The sequence below is a fragment of the Manis pentadactyla genome, chromosome 1 (genome assembly GCF_030020395.1).
Source record: "Manis pentadactyla isolate mManPen7 chromosome 1, mManPen7.hap1, whole genome shotgun sequence".
Taxonomy (NCBI): Eukaryota; Metazoa; Chordata; class Mammalia; order Pholidota; family Manidae; genus Manis; species Manis pentadactyla.
This window is the reverse complement of record NC_080019.1, coordinates 42,482,547-42,499,106: the sequence shown is the minus strand read 5'-3', so window position 1 is coordinate 42,499,106 and position 16,560 is coordinate 42,482,547. Positions and strand designations below refer to the sequence as shown.

General features: G+C 44.3%; 1 protein-coding gene and 1 long non-coding RNA gene across 3 annotated transcripts in view; both read left to right on the top strand.

The window, feature by feature from the left end:
- EXOSC7 (exosome component 7) overlaps positions 1 to 16,560 on the top strand; it is a 51,271-nt gene that overhangs the window by 9,070 nt on the left and 25,641 nt on the right. Inside the window, exons 2-3 of one of the 2 annotated variants that reach the window (XM_036883915.2) lie at positions 433 to 534; positions 824 to 918. In XM_036883915.2, coding sequence (XP_036739810.1) covers positions 433 to 534; positions 824 to 918 — 197 coding nt within the window. The remainder of the gene's footprint in view (positions 1 to 432; positions 535 to 823; positions 919 to 16,560) is intronic. The other variant, XM_036883916.2, reaches the window with a different exon arrangement.
- LOC130682595 (uncharacterized) lies at positions 5,993 to 12,427 on the top strand. The gene is made up of 3 exons (XR_008995852.1): positions 5,993 to 6,761; positions 7,234 to 7,396; positions 8,898 to 12,427. It is a non-coding gene; the product is annotated as an uncharacterized LOC130682595 (long non-coding RNA).

Sequence of the window (16,560 nt, the reverse complement as noted above, 5' to 3'; positions counted from 1 at the left end):
GAGTTTGGGGGGTAGGGGTCTGACAGTACTGTGTAGCTCTAAAAACACATACTTCTTGGTACAACTTCAGAATTGCAGATTTGGAAGGAAGCAGCTAACTTTGTCCCTTGTTCAGATTTTGTTGTTTTTGTGTGCCTGCCCTGTGTGCTGTGTAGTATGGACTTTGCACTTAGGCCTAGGATGGAAACCTAGCTTTGCATTCCCTAGCTGTGGGATCTCAGGTAAATTGCTTTACTTCTCTGAGTCTCCATTTCCTCATACATAAAATAGTAATATTCTTAATAGCTATGAGGACAGAATTTTGGATGATTTGCTAAGAGAAAAGGAGATGTTATACTACATAGTTCTCTTGGGGTGGGGAAGGAGTGAATCATTTTACAAGTCTATTAGTGGTTTGGTATCACAGACTTCAGATGTGGTTGTTGCATTTAGGAAGACCTCCGTGTGGATGGCCGTGGCTGTGAGGATTACCGATGTGTTGAAGTGGAAACCGATGTGGTGTCCAACACCAGCGGGTCTGCCAGGGTCAAGCTGGTGAGTACCGTGGCCGCAGTCCATACCCAGGCAGAGGAAAGGGTAGCCCTAGGGAACCAGCTGCAGGCCCCTCTGGGCTTCTGGAGTACAGATTGTTCCAGAGCAAATCTGAGACCCAAGCCAACTCTGGAAGGAGGTCTGTCTAGATCTGAAGGCCTTCACCTTTTCAAAGGGCCATTTTGCAAGTCTCAGCATTGCTCCTAAAAGAGTCCCCTAGGGGCATATGTCTGGGAGAGGAGGGAGGTGATAGGGTGCCTGGAATGAAGACCCTTCCTGCATGTGTTTGCAGGGTCACACAGACATCTTGGTGGGAGTGAAAGCGGAAATGGGGATGCCGAAGCTGGAGAAACCAAATGAAGGTTACTTGGAGTTCTTTGTTGACTGGTCAGTACTATGCAGATGTTTCTAAAGAAAAACAATTTAAAAAGATGAGGATTCTGGTTTCCTGTTGAGCACACATTTATTTTGTATTTACTTGGCATTCATCTAGCCAGCAGGTATTTACTGAGTTCCTCCTATGTGCCTGGCACTGGGATATGTAGGAGGAGGTCTTGGCTTGAGTCCTGCCCTTGTTCTAGTCCCCTGGCTTGCTGCTGGGCCTCATTTTCTCTGTCTGAAAAAGGAGGGTGTCTGCGAGGCAGCCCAGCACAAGCACATAGTTATGAGAGTCAAATGAAATGGTGGGTATTATGGTGCTTTGAAAAATATCACACATGAATGATAAGGATCATGTGGTCTAAGATGCCCTGTTTCTCTGCTGCTCTAGTTTTGCAGAAAACTTCATCACTTACTGGGCAGAACAGTACTAGGGCCAGTCAAGCAGCCTGATAGACTGAGGGAGTGGCAGCTATGTAGGCAGTGTGGGTGCTGGGAAGAGCAGGGACTCTGCCATCCATAGCTAGCCAGCCTTGCTGCAGGCTTCCTCTTTCACCTCCTTCTCTGTGACCTCAGGTTAGTTACTCTGTCTCTCTGTGCCTAAATTTCTTTATCTAAAAAATAGGAATAATAATACTGTTGTAATGGGAGGAAATGTAATAATGAATACAGAGTGAACATGAACACAATGACTGGCTCCCAGTGGGCTTTCAATAAATGTTACTTCTCTCCCTCTTGTTACCATCCCCTTCTAGGGATTGGGACTTTTTAAGGGGTTGCTGACTCAGTCTCTTCTATTTGTTACTTCTGACTAGGTGGTGACATGCCCTTTTTGAGGTGAGTAAGGATCTCTATTGGCTCATGGCAGATGCAGGTATATAGTAATGGTACTGTATTAGTGGTCCCCAAGGCCATGCCCCTGTTGGAGATCTGCTGAAATGACTCACAGGTCTTAGCATATAGCTGTACCATGGCTAAGATGTATTACAGCAGTGAAAATGTAATACCCTATATGATGACTTGCCTAAGAGAGCCCATTGGAGACCCAGTACCCAAGATTTTTATTGGGGCTGGCCGCCTTCTGCTGAACACATAACCAAAATTCCAGACTATTAGAAGAAAGCACATGTCCAGCATAAACCATATGATTTGCACATCTGGGTGGACCACAGTTCGCTGCTGACCGGAACACTTGGAGAGCCAAGTTTCCAGATGCCAGCTCAGGTCTAACCTTTGAAGGAGGCCTTCTAAAGATAGCAGATTTGGGCCTGCAATGTCAGCTCTTTTCTGCACAGATGCTACAACACTTGGACAGTGAGTTACTGTCTTCCAGCCTTCAGTTACACACACAGACGTTGGTCCTTTCAACACACCTGTAAGAGAAATGACAAGTGGAGTTCAGGGAGGGTAAGAGGCTTTCTTAGGCTCATGTAGCTAGCAGTGCCTTTGCTCTTTCAACTTCATGGAGCCTACAGAAGCAGATTTCAAAGGATATTAGAGTTCCCAGAACATATCTGAGTTACCTTTCTGGCCAGTTTTCTTTCTAGACTATTCCTGCCCTCCTGTCCCTGCCCCAGGCCCCCTTGCAGGCTCCTCTCCTGGTTCTATGCAGTCACTCTCACCAGTCTAGGTTGCCCACTGGAACTGGCCCATCTGTTAAGTTGCTATGGATGATGGTGACTTTGCTCAGCCTCCATCTTATCCCTTCCTTTGCCCTTAGGAAGAAAAATACCTCTCATGACCTTGATCTGCCTAATTCAATTCAGTCAACAGTCTCTGAGGAGCAGACACCATGTGTGAGGAACTGTCATTTGCTTTCCTTTTCTTCCTCTTCATTATCTTCTCCCTCATTCATCTTAGGCAGACCAAAGATGGTCAGCCCAATGATACCAAAGAGAGAGATTGCACTGAGATGCTTGGTAGGGGGACAAGGTTCACTATGGCTCTTATGTCTGAACAGGACTCGAGGTTGGCATGCTGCTCGTTTCTTTCATGTCCCAGGTATAAAGAGAGGGTGGCTTCAGAGTGAGATGAGGCATGGAGCTGCATCTTCCCAAGATTAGCTTCTAGTATAGCCTCTGTCTCCTGGTTGAGAGACGCTCCCTGCTGGTCTCCTTTCTGCCTTTGTAAGTCTGCAGAGGACCTCAACTGGCCCAGAAGCTCCAGTTCCCAGGGAGTTCTCCTGAGTCTCTTTTTCAAGACGATGGTCGCAAGGTGGCACACTGTGGGGAAGCTGGGGTTCCTATGGCGAGGATTCTCACTGAACTTAAACCACCTGATGATGTAACTGGCCTGTTGCTGGGCTGCCGCTTCCACGCCTTTAGGCAATGAGCTATTATTGCGCTATATAGAGAGCCCGGCCCAGTGCTCTGGGCAGAGGCAGAGACGCTAGTGCTTGACCTACCGCCGGAAAAAAAAGCTGTGTAATAAACCCTTTCACCCCAAGAACGTTTTGCTATCGATTCCTTTGGTCACACTGAATCCATAGCGAACTTGCCCGGGACTGAAACTCATTGGCAAGACAATTGGCGAAAGTCGGCAGGGTTCACTGTTGACCAAGGGAAAAGACAAGCTGCCCTTATGGGAGGGGTGCTTCAGCGGGCTGCCCCTGTGAATGGGGAGACAGTGGATCATCCCCCAATGAGTATGTGGTCGGAGGTGGCTTGCCTCCTAGAGGACTGGGCCCCACCCCAGGACTGGAGGCAAGTGGAGGTGACACCTGAGGCAGGAGGGGTGGCTCTTGGTAGAGTGAGCAGATCCTTTGAGAAGCAGACTGACCGTGAGTCAGCAGGGACTGTGAGTTGGCTGCTTCTCACAGTCTTAAAAAGGTCTACAGAGGAGACCCAAGAAATGGCGGCGCGAGAATACGAGCTGCAAACTTCAGCAGATTCCCTGAGGAGGGAAGTGGCATTGTTGCAAGAGGCAGCATGAGAACGCGAGCTGCAGACTTCTGTGGATGCCCTGAAGAGGGAGATGGCCTTGATGCGGGAGGAGGCGGCACGAGAATGCGAGCTGCAAATCTCTGTGGATTCACTGAGGAAGGAGTTGGCCTGGATGTGGGAGGAGGCAGCATGAGAGCGCTGGCAGCAAGGAGCCATGGAAGATGAGACGGCAGCACTGCCAGGTGTTCTGAAGGAGGAAGAGGCCATCAAGGAAAAGGACGAACTCCTGAGGGAAGCACAGGTGGAGGTGGCACGAGAACATCAGCTGCGAAGCATTGAGCTGAAGGTAAGAGACCTTCTGAAGACAGAGGTAGCATTGCTGCAAGGCACAGTAGAAAAGGTAAAGGTTGTAGCAGAGGAGGCGCTCGGGGGATGGGAGAGAAAGGTGCCATCAGCCCCAGAAATGGAGGAGCTGGGGAAGGATGAAGGGGTGGTGCCAGAGGCACTGGCGCCTCCTGTACTGAAAGCATTCCCAATGGTTATAAAGAAAATAAAAATCCAGCAGCTGAGAGCCTCCCAAGGAGAGGAGCAGCCCCCTCCCCAGGTCCTGGAGCACTCTATGCTCCGCCCCTATACTCAGGCTGAGCTGGTGGATTTGGGTTCCCAGTTTAGGCAGAAGCCCTCGGAGTCAATATCAGCTTGGCTCCTGCGTCTGTGGGACTTAGGGGTGCATGGAATTGTTCTGTCGGGATCAGAGATGGGGAAGCTGTCTTCCCTGACAGTGCAGCCCACCTTCAGGCAGCGAATACAAAATGCACATCAGACCACAGGGAGTCACTCCCTCCTTGAGTGGCTTATGGCTGCACTTCGGGCTGTGTGGTCCAATCCGGGTGATCTGCCATCCTCTCCTGTTAGATGGCAGACATATGCTGAACTCCAACAGGTGCTACAAGAGCTAGGCATAAGAAATGCCATCTATAGTCCAGAGAATTATAACCCAGATGAAGAGATTTGCACTACTGGGATGAGAAACACTGTACTTCAAACGGCTCCTACATCCCTCTTTGGGTCTCTAGTGGCTATTCTTTCCCCTCACTTAGGGCAGCCCATAAGTGAGGTGACACATACAGTAGCAGACTTTGGAGAGGCAGAAGCAACGAGAATCTGGAAATAAGACCTGCTACTCACAAGAAGAATTTACAGGGCCCTATGAAGGTTACGAGGACCCAGATGTGGGTTGATTTAATACGGACAGGAGCAGATTGAAGGAAATTAGATGGGAAGTCATATAGGTTCTTACTAGAGCTATGGCAACAGCTGATACCAGAGCAGCAGTTCCAGCCATTAAGGCCAAAGAGGCAGAGGTCAGAGACAGAGCCATGAGTCTGGCCTGTGTGTTTGCAAGACTTCCTGCTGGAGAAAAAGCCAACCGCACTTGAGCCCACACAGGAAGGTGATTGGGGAACACGGTTTGACTGAGGGAAAAGTCAAGGTATCTGCCCTGAGGGACCAGGGGGGGACCAGAGGCCACATGTTGAAATAGCTATCCATTGGTCCCCAGTGAACATACAACGTGTCTTGGCTCTGGTGGACACAGAGGCTGAATGTTCACTGATTCATGGTAACCCTGAGCAGTTCCCCAGGACCCCCGCTATCATAGATGGATACGGGGAGAAGGCTATCAGGGTGAAAAAAGCCCAAATCCCTTTGGGAATAGGGCATCTACCTCCAAAAGAGTATACTGTGTATATATTTCCTATTCCTTAGTATATTTTGGGGATTGATATCCTGCTGGGTCTATGCTTGCAGACCACTGCAGGTGAGTTCAGACTGAGAGTACATGTGGTGAAGGCAGTTCTGAGGGGACATGCTAGGCACCCTCCCATAGCTTTGCTTGTGCCTCAGCGGGTGACTAATACCAAACAATGCAAACTGCCTGTAGGGCATAAAGAGATTGGAGAAACTCCTCAGGAACTGGAAAAGGTGGGTATTATAAAGCCCAACCATAGTCCTTTCAATTCCCCAATGTGGCCTGTAAAAAGGCCAGATGGCTCCTGGCATATGACTGTGGATTATAGAGAACTGAATAAAGTCATATCCCCTATGCATGCTGCTGTCCCCTCTGTTGCAGTCTTGATGGATACCCTCAGCCATGAACTAGGAACATACCATTATGTGGTAGATCTTGCTAGTGCCTTCTCCATTGACACTGAGCAGGAAAGTCAGGAACAGTTTGCCTTCACGTGGGAGGGACGGCAATGGACTTTCACCATCCTCCCACAGGGATACCTCCACAGCCCCACCATCTGCCATGGACTTGTAGCCCAGGACTTGGCTACTGCTGTACCATTATATTGATAATGTCATGCTCACATACGAAAATCTAGAAGGTGCAGCACCTAGACTGCTGCAACATTTACAGGAGAAAGGATGGGCTGTGAACAGCACCAAGGTTCAGGAACTTGGTTTGTCTGTTAAATTCTTGGGGGTCATCTGGTTGGGTAAGACCAAAGTTATACCAGAAGCAGTTATAGACAAAGTCCAGGCCTTTCCTACCCCTACAACTGTAACATTGCTACAGGAATTTCTGGGTCTTCTAGGCTACTGGAGTGTGTTTATACCGCACTTGGCGCAAATTCTGAAGCCCTTATACCGGTTGGTACGAAAGGGCGTCAGGTGGGACTGGGATGAGAAATGTGCATCTGCCTTTACTACAGCAGAACAGGCAGTCAGGGCCATGCAGGCCTTGAGTGTGATAGACCCATCAAGGCCCTGTGAGTTGGATGTTCATGTCAGTGAAGATGGTTATGGCTGGGGTCTCTGGCAGTGGCTTGAATGAACTCACCAACCTGTTGGATTCTGGTCACAACTCTGGAAAGGGACAGAGGTTGTTTGATTGAAAAACAACTGGCTGCTGTGTATCACGCCTTGCTGGCTACAGAACCCATCACCGGAATGGCCCCGATAAAGGTAATAACCACCTATCCCATCTTGTGGGGGGTATAAGACTGGATCCAAAAGCCAAGGAGTGGTGTGGCACAAACACCCACACTAGCCAAGTGGGGTGCTTACCTACAGCAGTGTAGTGCCCTCTCTAGTAGCCCCTTGAGTGAAGAACTCCAATGCTTGTTGGGGCCAGTGACATACACTAGTAAAAAGCAGGAAGAACTTGCTTTTGAACCATTAGTAGCAGAGAGTCCTTTGGTCACACTGAATCCATAGTGAAGTTGCCTGGGGCTGAAACCCATTGGCAAGACACACACTATCAGTCCAGCAGATAAAATCACCATGAGAGATTCTCAAAACCTCATTTCCCTACATTGAAGGGAAAGGGCGGTTTACTAAATATTGCTGGCAGCCACTTCCTATCAGAATCTCATTTAGGGCTTCAAGGAACAATTCTTAATTGTGTAAACAAACCAATCCCTTTATTCTAATCCAGTGAATTGGAATGACTTCTGGGCACCTGTGGATATACCCAGCAATCAGGATGCTGCCCCTGCCCCTGCCCCAACCCTACCAGGGTCCTGGGCACGGGTCCTCTGCTGGAGAGCTTCAAGTACTTGCCTATCCACAGGCTGAAACAGTTACCCAGCTGGAGGAAGGTAATGGGGGTTGGAGGGGTCCTGCCAGGCTGAGCCCAGTTGACTAAACTATATACCAGCAACTTGCAGGTCTTAATTATTTAAATTCCCAGAAGACTAACTGCATTTCTGCGCTTTCTCCTGTTTTGTCTACTTGGAGTAATACATGGCACCTGAGGTAGACATTGCATCCCACCTCCATACTTTTCCCGGTGTCATAGGAATGATACCTTTGGAAAGGATCCCTGGCTGCACTGTACCTGATCCCCATCCCAGTAGAGTAGTAAAGACCTGGGGTTCCTGAGCTCTGCTTGGACCTTCTCGCTCCTGTCTCAAGTCTTCAGTTTGTTAGTGTGACTTGAGAATAGGCCATTTTAAGTAAGAACTTTGAGACTTTGGGAACATGGTTTCCATCTAGAGCACAGAGCAAGATAATAATTTCGTGAACATGTGTCACTCTGGGCTACCACAAGGTGACAGTCCATCAGTCTCTTCTTCTCTCTGACCACTATGTTGGTGGGGTTAGCTTTTCAGGGAGACGTTTTTAATAAGGGGAAGTTGCGGAGACCATGTTTCATTCATAGATGTTCAGCATGCCCAACAACTGTCACTTTTGGGATTTTACCTATTTTTCAATGTGATCACTTGTATTTTTTGCTAATATTGAACCAGAAGCTTTGAGCCCTGAATTGGTGGGTGGAGCCACTTGATCTCTGTTCCTTACCTGCTTAATGCTGCTTGAAGGGGGTGCTGTTCTTGGCGGAAGGGCTCGATGGGGACAAAGCAGAGAGGCAACCTGCAGAAGTGTGCTAGTTGTACTCTGAGTGTCAAAGCTGATGAGATAACTCTCCCAGAAATTTCAAACAAGGACTTACGAATGAAAAGCTCAAAATGTGCTACATTGCCATACCCATTTATAGTGAAGCTTCTGCAGGCTCTCTATTGAGCACATGTGCACACAGAGGAGTCAGAGGAATGGGACCTGTTGGAGGGGTAAGGCCTGGAGGTAGTCCTGCCCCAGGTATACACTAAATCACTTTTTTCTGGCTTGGGCCTGGCCTGACCTGGCTAGAAGTCTCCACGGATTGGCAAGCTAGATTGATTGCAAGGGGAACAACAATGGGCCTAGTGTTTGAAGGCTTATTTCAGGTAGACCTGCCCTTGATCTCCGCCTACCCCAGATGAACCAGAGATGCCAAGCAGGAGGAGTGGATGAATCAGGAGGGGTGGAGAACTGGCGGGGGCAGCTTTCCCAGGATTTTTATTAGTTTTTCAGCTCAGTAAGCAATTTCCCAACACCTCTGGGAGAGGGTCTGGGTCATACTTTACGAAACGTCTGAATTAGTTTTGGTAATTGTAAAAGAGTACTTGTTTTTTTTTTGCCCAAAACTTTCCAAGTGTATACTATACTCCTCTATTGAAAGAATATATTGTGATGCCCTTGAGTTGGGGGTAGGATTACCAGTTTGTGTTCTCTGTTTTTAATCTTTGTGCCTAATAGAGAGACACGCTTTTCATTTAGGATTCCCTTGGTCTGTATTCCTTGACTCCAATATTTGTGGTTTAGTAAGAAGTCCCAAGATCAGAGCACCCATTCCATGACCCTGAAGCATAAGACGGGCCCAAGGAACATTAACCTGACTGATGTTAGACTGCAAGCCAAGTGTGCTGAATTACACATGCAGGGAGAGTCCAGTGAAGCCTAACAGGTAAGGGCAGGACTGCCTGGGTTAGAATCTTAGCTCCTCAGTTGTGTAACATTGGTCAAATCACCTGACCTCTACTATGACCTTGTTCCATTTTCTCTGAAGTGGTGTCCAGCCTCAGGGCTGGGATGAGTCAGCACATGTACAGAGTGATAGCAGTGTGTCTGACACATAATGAAGAGTCAGAAAGGTTGTTCAAGTTCCCCTCCTTGTAAAATGAAAGAGTTGGACCATCTGAGGTCTCAATGTTATACTGTAGGTCAGATGCCGCCTGTGAGAGTTTTGTTTCACTTACGGGTTTTTTTTGAAGGCAAATTAAAATGCCCTTAGATAAGGCTGAAAAGTTTCCCATAGTCTCCATCAGTCCCCGTTGATGGCATGTAGTCTTTTGTTTGTGTATATGTAGTCACCTGGATGGCCTCTGCTAGCATTTGTATTTTTTGTTATCTGGTGATGGTCTCTAAGGCCCTTTCCAGGCCTACATTTCTGTCCAACTCTATCAAAAAGTGTCCCGTGCTATGAATACCCCTTGTGATGAAATGGAACCTCATTTCTCCATGCCAGCCTTTCTCTTCATCCTTAGGCGGAATACAGGTTTCTGGCTTTTCTCATATTACCCAAAGCACTGCACCCCATCCCCACCCTGAACGCCACTTCCCATCCACTTTCCCAGCTTGCTGCCCAGAGGCACCACCTGGACACGGGAGATGTCCATGGTCTTATGAGCCTCTAAACCTTCCTCTCTGCCTGGCTATCAGCTATGCTGAAAGAACAACATGTTAAAAAAAAACAAAAAAAAACAAAAAACTTTTTAAATGGGAAAATTTTCCTCTTTAAATTAGCCCAGTGTCCAAAAAACCAAAACAATGAGGCCTGGCTTTGTAGGTAGATTAATTTAGCCAGTTGGGCCTGGGACATTCTGAAAACCATCCTTTAGGGCAGTAGAAGAGTTACTGCATCAGTCCTTGAGTACAGGAGGATGTGGCCCACTGTGACCAGGAAAAGGCACACATTTGAAGTACAAGCATCTCTGGCTGGGTTTGTCTACATAGATGTGTTTTTATACACTTAAAAGATAGAAACTTAATATTGATTGTTTAGTGTTTAAGTTAGAAGTGGTTGTGTTTTGCTGGCTGTGCAAAATAATAAACTTGGTCCCTGGTGACTTGATTATTTCACCACAAATGAGCTACTTTTCATGGCTCAGTGCCTGAGTCTGGCAGAGTTGGTGGGGGAACAGCAAGGTCCTGTGGTGGTAATAAAGTTTCTCTTGGGGATTTTACATTGGGTTTCTCCTGGCTCATAGTTGCTGGGCAGCTGAGTCTCAGGAGGTCTCTCCCTGTGCACTCAGTGAGACCTCGACCTCGGGGAAGAGGGTTCTTCACTCTGAATGAGAAAGAATTATTGAACAGGTCGGGCAAATGTAGGCAAGGAAGGAATTCATTAAAGAGAGTAGCAGCAAATGGCAGGAGCTGTGCAGGCAGCAGAGAACAAGGAAGACCTGAGGGAGAAAAGGGAAGGTTATTGAACTGCTCAGCATAGGGCAGATGCCTTGCCAACTCCTGAAGGTCACTTGGCGTCTAGTGTCCACTTGAATTTGCATGCTGTGGGAACTAAGCCCCTACCACCCAGGATTGAGGGAGCCACAGAGCACTGGATGGTGTGAGATTATGTTCTGAGAACTTTCCAAAGGCAAGGAAAGGAGGTTTTGGGGCAGGCTACTAAAGAGAGCATGATCCTGCAGCTGCAGTCCTGTCTGGGTCATCCAGGCAATGGGATCTTGCAAGCCCAAATGAGAGATCTCAGTAGCCTTTCCTTACTTTTCTGAAGTAGGACAGAGAGAGTGAAGACTTGTACTTAAGTCTAGAAAATTGAATGAAATAGTGAAGTAACAAAGACGGTTTCCACTGGAAGAGCGCAGGGACAAAACAGTAAGTTGAGCAGTGAGAAGTCTTTATTCAAGGCCAAGTACACGCTCAAAGAAAGGGGAGTGCAGGCAACCTCAGAGAGGAGGTGCACTTAAGGGGTTAGGATTCTGTCTTTTAAAGTTTTCAAGAATGGGGCAAAGGTGGGGGAAGCTTGGGCTTGACGTGTGGTCCTTGTGATGTCTATCTCTGGTGAAAGAAATTATGTCACCATCCATAGTCTGTCCTCTAGATATTCTGTCAGATAAACTTAACACAAAGATTTTCTTGATCCTGTTTGTTTCCAAGATGGTGGTTACCCTCAAACAGTGGTGACATATCATTTAGGACTACTTGCCCTGCCTTAAGATAGGGTTGGTTGTCAGCTGATTACCATAAAATATGTTAGGAATCTTAATTCCTAACTCCTTGGTTTTTAAAATGGGATCTTAGCCTTTAGATGGAGTCCCTCCTGTTCTTTTTTTTAAATTAAGGTATTATTGATATACACTCTTATGAAGGCTTCACATGAAAAAACAATGTGGTTACTACATTTGCCCATATTACCAAGTCCCTACCCTTACCCCAATGCAGTCGCTGTCCATCAGTGTAGTAAGATGCCACAGATTCATTATTTGCCTTCTCTGTGCTACACTGTCTTCCCTATGACCCCTCACATCATGTGTACTAAACATAATACCCCTCAATCACCGTCTCCCTTCCTCCCCAATCCTCCCCTTTGGTAACCACTAGTCCCCTCTAGGAGTCTGTGAGTCTGCTGCTGTTTTGTTCCTTCAGTTTTGCTTTGTTGTTATACTCCACAAATGAGGGAAATCATTTGGCACTTGTCCTCCTCCACCTGGCTTATTTCAGTGAGCATAATATCCTCCAGCTCCATCCATGTTTTTGCAAATGGTAGGATTTGTTTCTTATGGCTGAATAGTTTTCCATTGTATATATGTACCACATCATCTTTATCCATTCATCTACTGATGGACACTTAGGTTGCTTCCACTTCTTGGCTATTGTAAGTAGTGCTGCGATAAACAAAGGGGTGCATCTGTCTTTTTGAGTCTGAGAAGTTGTATTCTTTGGGTAAATTCCAAGGATTGGGATTCCTGGGTCAAATTGTATTTCTATTTTTAGTATTTTGAGGAACCTCCATATTGCTTTCCACAATGGTTGAACTAGCTTACATCCCCACCAGCAGTGTAGAGGGTTTCCCTTTGTCCTCATCCTCACCAGCATTTATTGTTCTTAGTTTTTTTGATGCTGGCCATCGTTACTGGTGTGAGGTGATATCTAATTGTGGTTTTAAATTGCATTTCCCTTATGATTAGTGATGTGGAACATCTTTTCATGAGTCTGTTGGCCATCTGAATTTCTTCTTTGGAGAACTGTCTCTTCATATCCTCCGCCCATTTGTTAATTGGGTTGTTTGATTTTTGGGTGTTGAGGGATGTGAGTTCTTTATTGATTTTGGATGTTAACCCCTTGTTGGATATGTCATTTACAAATTATTCTCCCATACTGTAGGATGCCTTTTCTGTTGATATTGTCCTTTGCCATACACAAACTTTTCAGTTTGATGTAGTCCTGTGTGTTCATTTTTGCTTTTGTTTCCCTTGCTCGAGGAGATGCATTCAGGAAGAAGTTGCTCATGTTTATATTCAGGAGATGTTTTGCCTATGTTGTCCTTCAAGAGTTTTATGGTTTCATGACTTAAATTCAGGTCTTTGATCCATTTTGAGTTTACTTTTGTGTATGGGGTTAGACAATAATCCAGTGTCATTCTCTTGCATGTAGCTGTGCAGTTTTGCCAACACCAGTTCTTAAAGAGGCCATCATTTCCCCATTGTATGTCCATAGCTCCTTTATCATATAGTAATTGACCATATATAGTTGGGTTTATATCAGGGTTCTCTAGTCTGTTCCATTGGTCTATGGGTCTGTTCCTGTGCCAATAGCAAATTGTCTTGATTATTGTAGCTTTGTAGTAGTGCTTGAAGTTAGGGAGCGAAATACCCCCAGCTTTATTCTTTCTTTTCAGGATTGCTTTGGCTATTCGGGGTCTTTTGCAATTCCATATGAATTTTAGCACGATTTGCTCTAATTCATTGAAGAATGCTGCTGGTATTTTGATATGAATTGCATTGAATCTGTAGATTGCTTTAGGCAGGATGGCCATTTTAACAGTATTAATTCTTCCTATTCATGAACTTGGGATGTGTTTCCATTTATTGGTATCCTCTTTAATTTCTCTCATGAGTGTCTTGTAGTTTCAAAGTATACGTCTTTCACTTCCTTGGTTAGGTTTATTCCTAGGTATTTTATTATTTTTGATGCAATTGTGAATGGAATTGTTTTCCTGATTTCTCTTTCTGCTAGTTCATTGTTAGTGTATAGGAATGCCACAGTTTTCTGTGTATTAATTTTGTATCCTGCAAATTTGCTGAATTCAGATATTAGATCTAGTAGTTTTGGAGTGGATTCTTTAGGGTTTTTTTTTTTTAGAATATCATGTCATCTGCAAACAGGGACAGTTTATCTTCTTCCTTACCAGTCTCCATGCCCTTTGTGTTGTCTAATTGCCGTTGCGAGCACCTGAAGAACTACATTGAATAAAAGTTGAGGGAGTTGGCATCCTTGTCTTGTTCCTGATCTTAAAGAAAAAGCTTTCAGCTTTTCACTGTTAAGTATGATGTTGTCTGTGGGTTTGTCATATATGGCCTTTATTATGTTAAAGTACTTGCCCTCTATACCCATTTTGTTGAGAGTTTTTATCATGAATGGATGTTGAATTTTGTCAAATGCTTTTTAAGCATCTATGGAGATGATCAAGTGGTTTTTGTCCTTTTTGTTGATGTGGTGGATGATGCTGATGGATTTTCTAATATTACACCATCCTTGCATCCCTGGAATAAATCCTACTTGATCATGGTGGATAATCCTTTTGATGTATTTTTGAATTTGGTTTGCTAATATTTTGTTGAGTATTTTTGCATCTATGTTTATCAGGGATATTGGTCTGTAGTTTTCTTTTTTTGTGGTGTCTTTGCCTGGTTTTGGTATTGCAGTGATGCTGGCCTCACAGAATGAGTTTGGAAGTATTCCGTCTTCTTCTACTCCTTGGAAAACTTTAAGGAGATGGGTATTAGGTCTTCACTAAATGTTTGATAAAATTCAGCGGTGAAGCCATCTGATCCAGGACTTTTGTTCTTAGGTAGGTTTTTGATTACCATCAGTTCAATTTCATTGCTGGTATTGGTCTGTTTAGATTTTCTGTTTATTTCTGGGTCAGCCTTGGAGGGTTGTATTTTTCTAGGAAGTTGTGCATTTCTTCTAGGTTATGTGGTTTGTTAGGGTATAATTTTTCATAGTATTCTCTCATAATTGTTTGTATTTCTGTGGTGTCCGTACTGACTTTTCCTTTCTCATTTTTGATTCTGTTTATGTGTGTACACTGTCTTTTCTTCTTGATAAGTCTGGCTAGGGGTTTATCTATTTTGTTTATTTTCTTAAAGAACCAGCTCTTGCTTTCATTGATCCTTTCTATTGTTTTTGTTCTTCTCAATTTTATTTATTTCTGCTCTTCTCTTTATTATGTCCCTTCTTCTACTGACTCTAGGCCTCATTTGTTCTTCTTTTTCTAGTTTAGACTGCTCATATGGGATTGTTCTTCTTTCCTGAGGCAGGTCTGTATTGCAATATATTTCCCTCTTAGCACTGCCTTCGCAGCAATCCAAAGATTTTGCGGTGTTGAGTTATTGTTGTCATTTGTCTCCATATATTGCTTGATCTCTGTTTTTATTTGGTCATTGATCCATTGGTCATATAGGAACATGTTGTGAAGCCTCCATGTGTTTGTGAGATTTTTCATTTTCTTTGTGTGATTTATTTCTAGTTTCAGACCTTTGTGGTCTGAGAAACTGGTTGGTCCAATTTCAATCTTTTTTAATTTACCGAGGCTCTTTTTGTGGCCTAGTATATGATCTATTCTTGAAAATGTTCCATGTGCACTTGAGAAGAATGTGTATTCTGCGCTTTTGGGTGTAGAGTTCTGTAGATGTCTGGTAGGTCCATCTGTTCTAATGTGTTGTTCAGTGCCTTTGTGTCCTTACTTATTTTCTTTCTGGTTGATCTGTCCTTTGGAGGGAGTGGTGTATTAAAGTGTCCTAGAATGAATGCATTGCATTCTATTTCCCCTTTTAATTGAGTTAGTATTTGTTTAACATATGTAGGTGCTCCTGTGTTGGGTGCCTAGATATTTATAATGTTTATTTCTTCTTGTTGGATTGACCTCTTTATCATTATGTAATGTCCTTCTTTGTCTCTTGTGACTTTCTTTGTTTTGAAATCTATTTTGTCTGATACAAGTACTGCAACTCCTGCTTTTTTCTCCATATTAGTGGCATGAAATATCTTTTTCCATCCCTTTACTTTTAGTCTGTGTGTGTCTTTGGGTTTCTAGTGCATCTCTTGTAGGCAGCATATAGATGGGTCTTGTTTTTTTATCCATTCAGTGACTCTTTGTCTTTTTGATTGGTGCATTCAGACCATTTACATTTAGGGTGGTTATCGGTAGGTATGTACTTACTGCCATTGCAGGCTTTAGATATGTGGTTACCAAAGGTTCAAGGTTAACTTACTTACTAAGAGTCTAACTTAACTCACTTATATGCTATACAAACACAATCTAAAGGTTCTTTCTTTCTCCTCCTCCATTCTTTATATATTAGGTATCATATTCTGTACTCTTTGTCTATCCCTTGACTGACTTTGTGGGTCGTTGATTTAATTTTGCATTTGCTTAGTAATTAGCTGTTCTACTTTCTTTACTGTCGTTTTGTTACCTCTGGTGACAGCTGTTAAACCTTTGGAACACTTCCATCTATAGCAGTCCTTCCAAAATACGCTGTAGAGGTAGTTTATGAGAGGTAAATTCTCTCAGCTTTCGCTTATCTGGAAATTGCTTAATCCCTCCTTCAAATTTAAATGATAATCTTACCGGATAAAGTATTCTTGGTTTGAGACCCTTCTGCTTCATTGCATTAAATATATCATGCCACTCCCTTCTGGCCTGTAAGGTTTCTTTTGAGAAGTCTGATGGTAGCCTTATGGGCTTTCCTTTGTATGTGATCTTATTTCTCTTTCTGGCTGCTTTTAATAGTCTGTCCTTATCCTTGATCTTTGCCATTTTAATTATTATATGTCTTGATGTTGCCTCCTTGGGTCCCTTGTGTTGGGAGATCTGTGTACCTCCATGGCCTGACAGGCTGTCTCCTTCCCCAGATGGGGAAATTTTCAGCAATTATCTCCTCAAAGACACTTTCTATCCCCTTTTCTCTCTCTTCTTCTTGTTCCCCTCTAATATGAAAAATTGGTCACACAGTTCTCTCAATATTCTTTCATTCTTGGAGATCCTTTTTTCTCTCTGTGCCTCAGCTTCTTTGTATTCCTCTTCTCTAATTTCTATTTCATTTATTGTTTCTTCCATTGTATCTAATCTGCTTTTAAAACCTTTCATTATATGTTTAATTTCTGATACTGTGTTCCAAAATGATTGGCTCTTTGA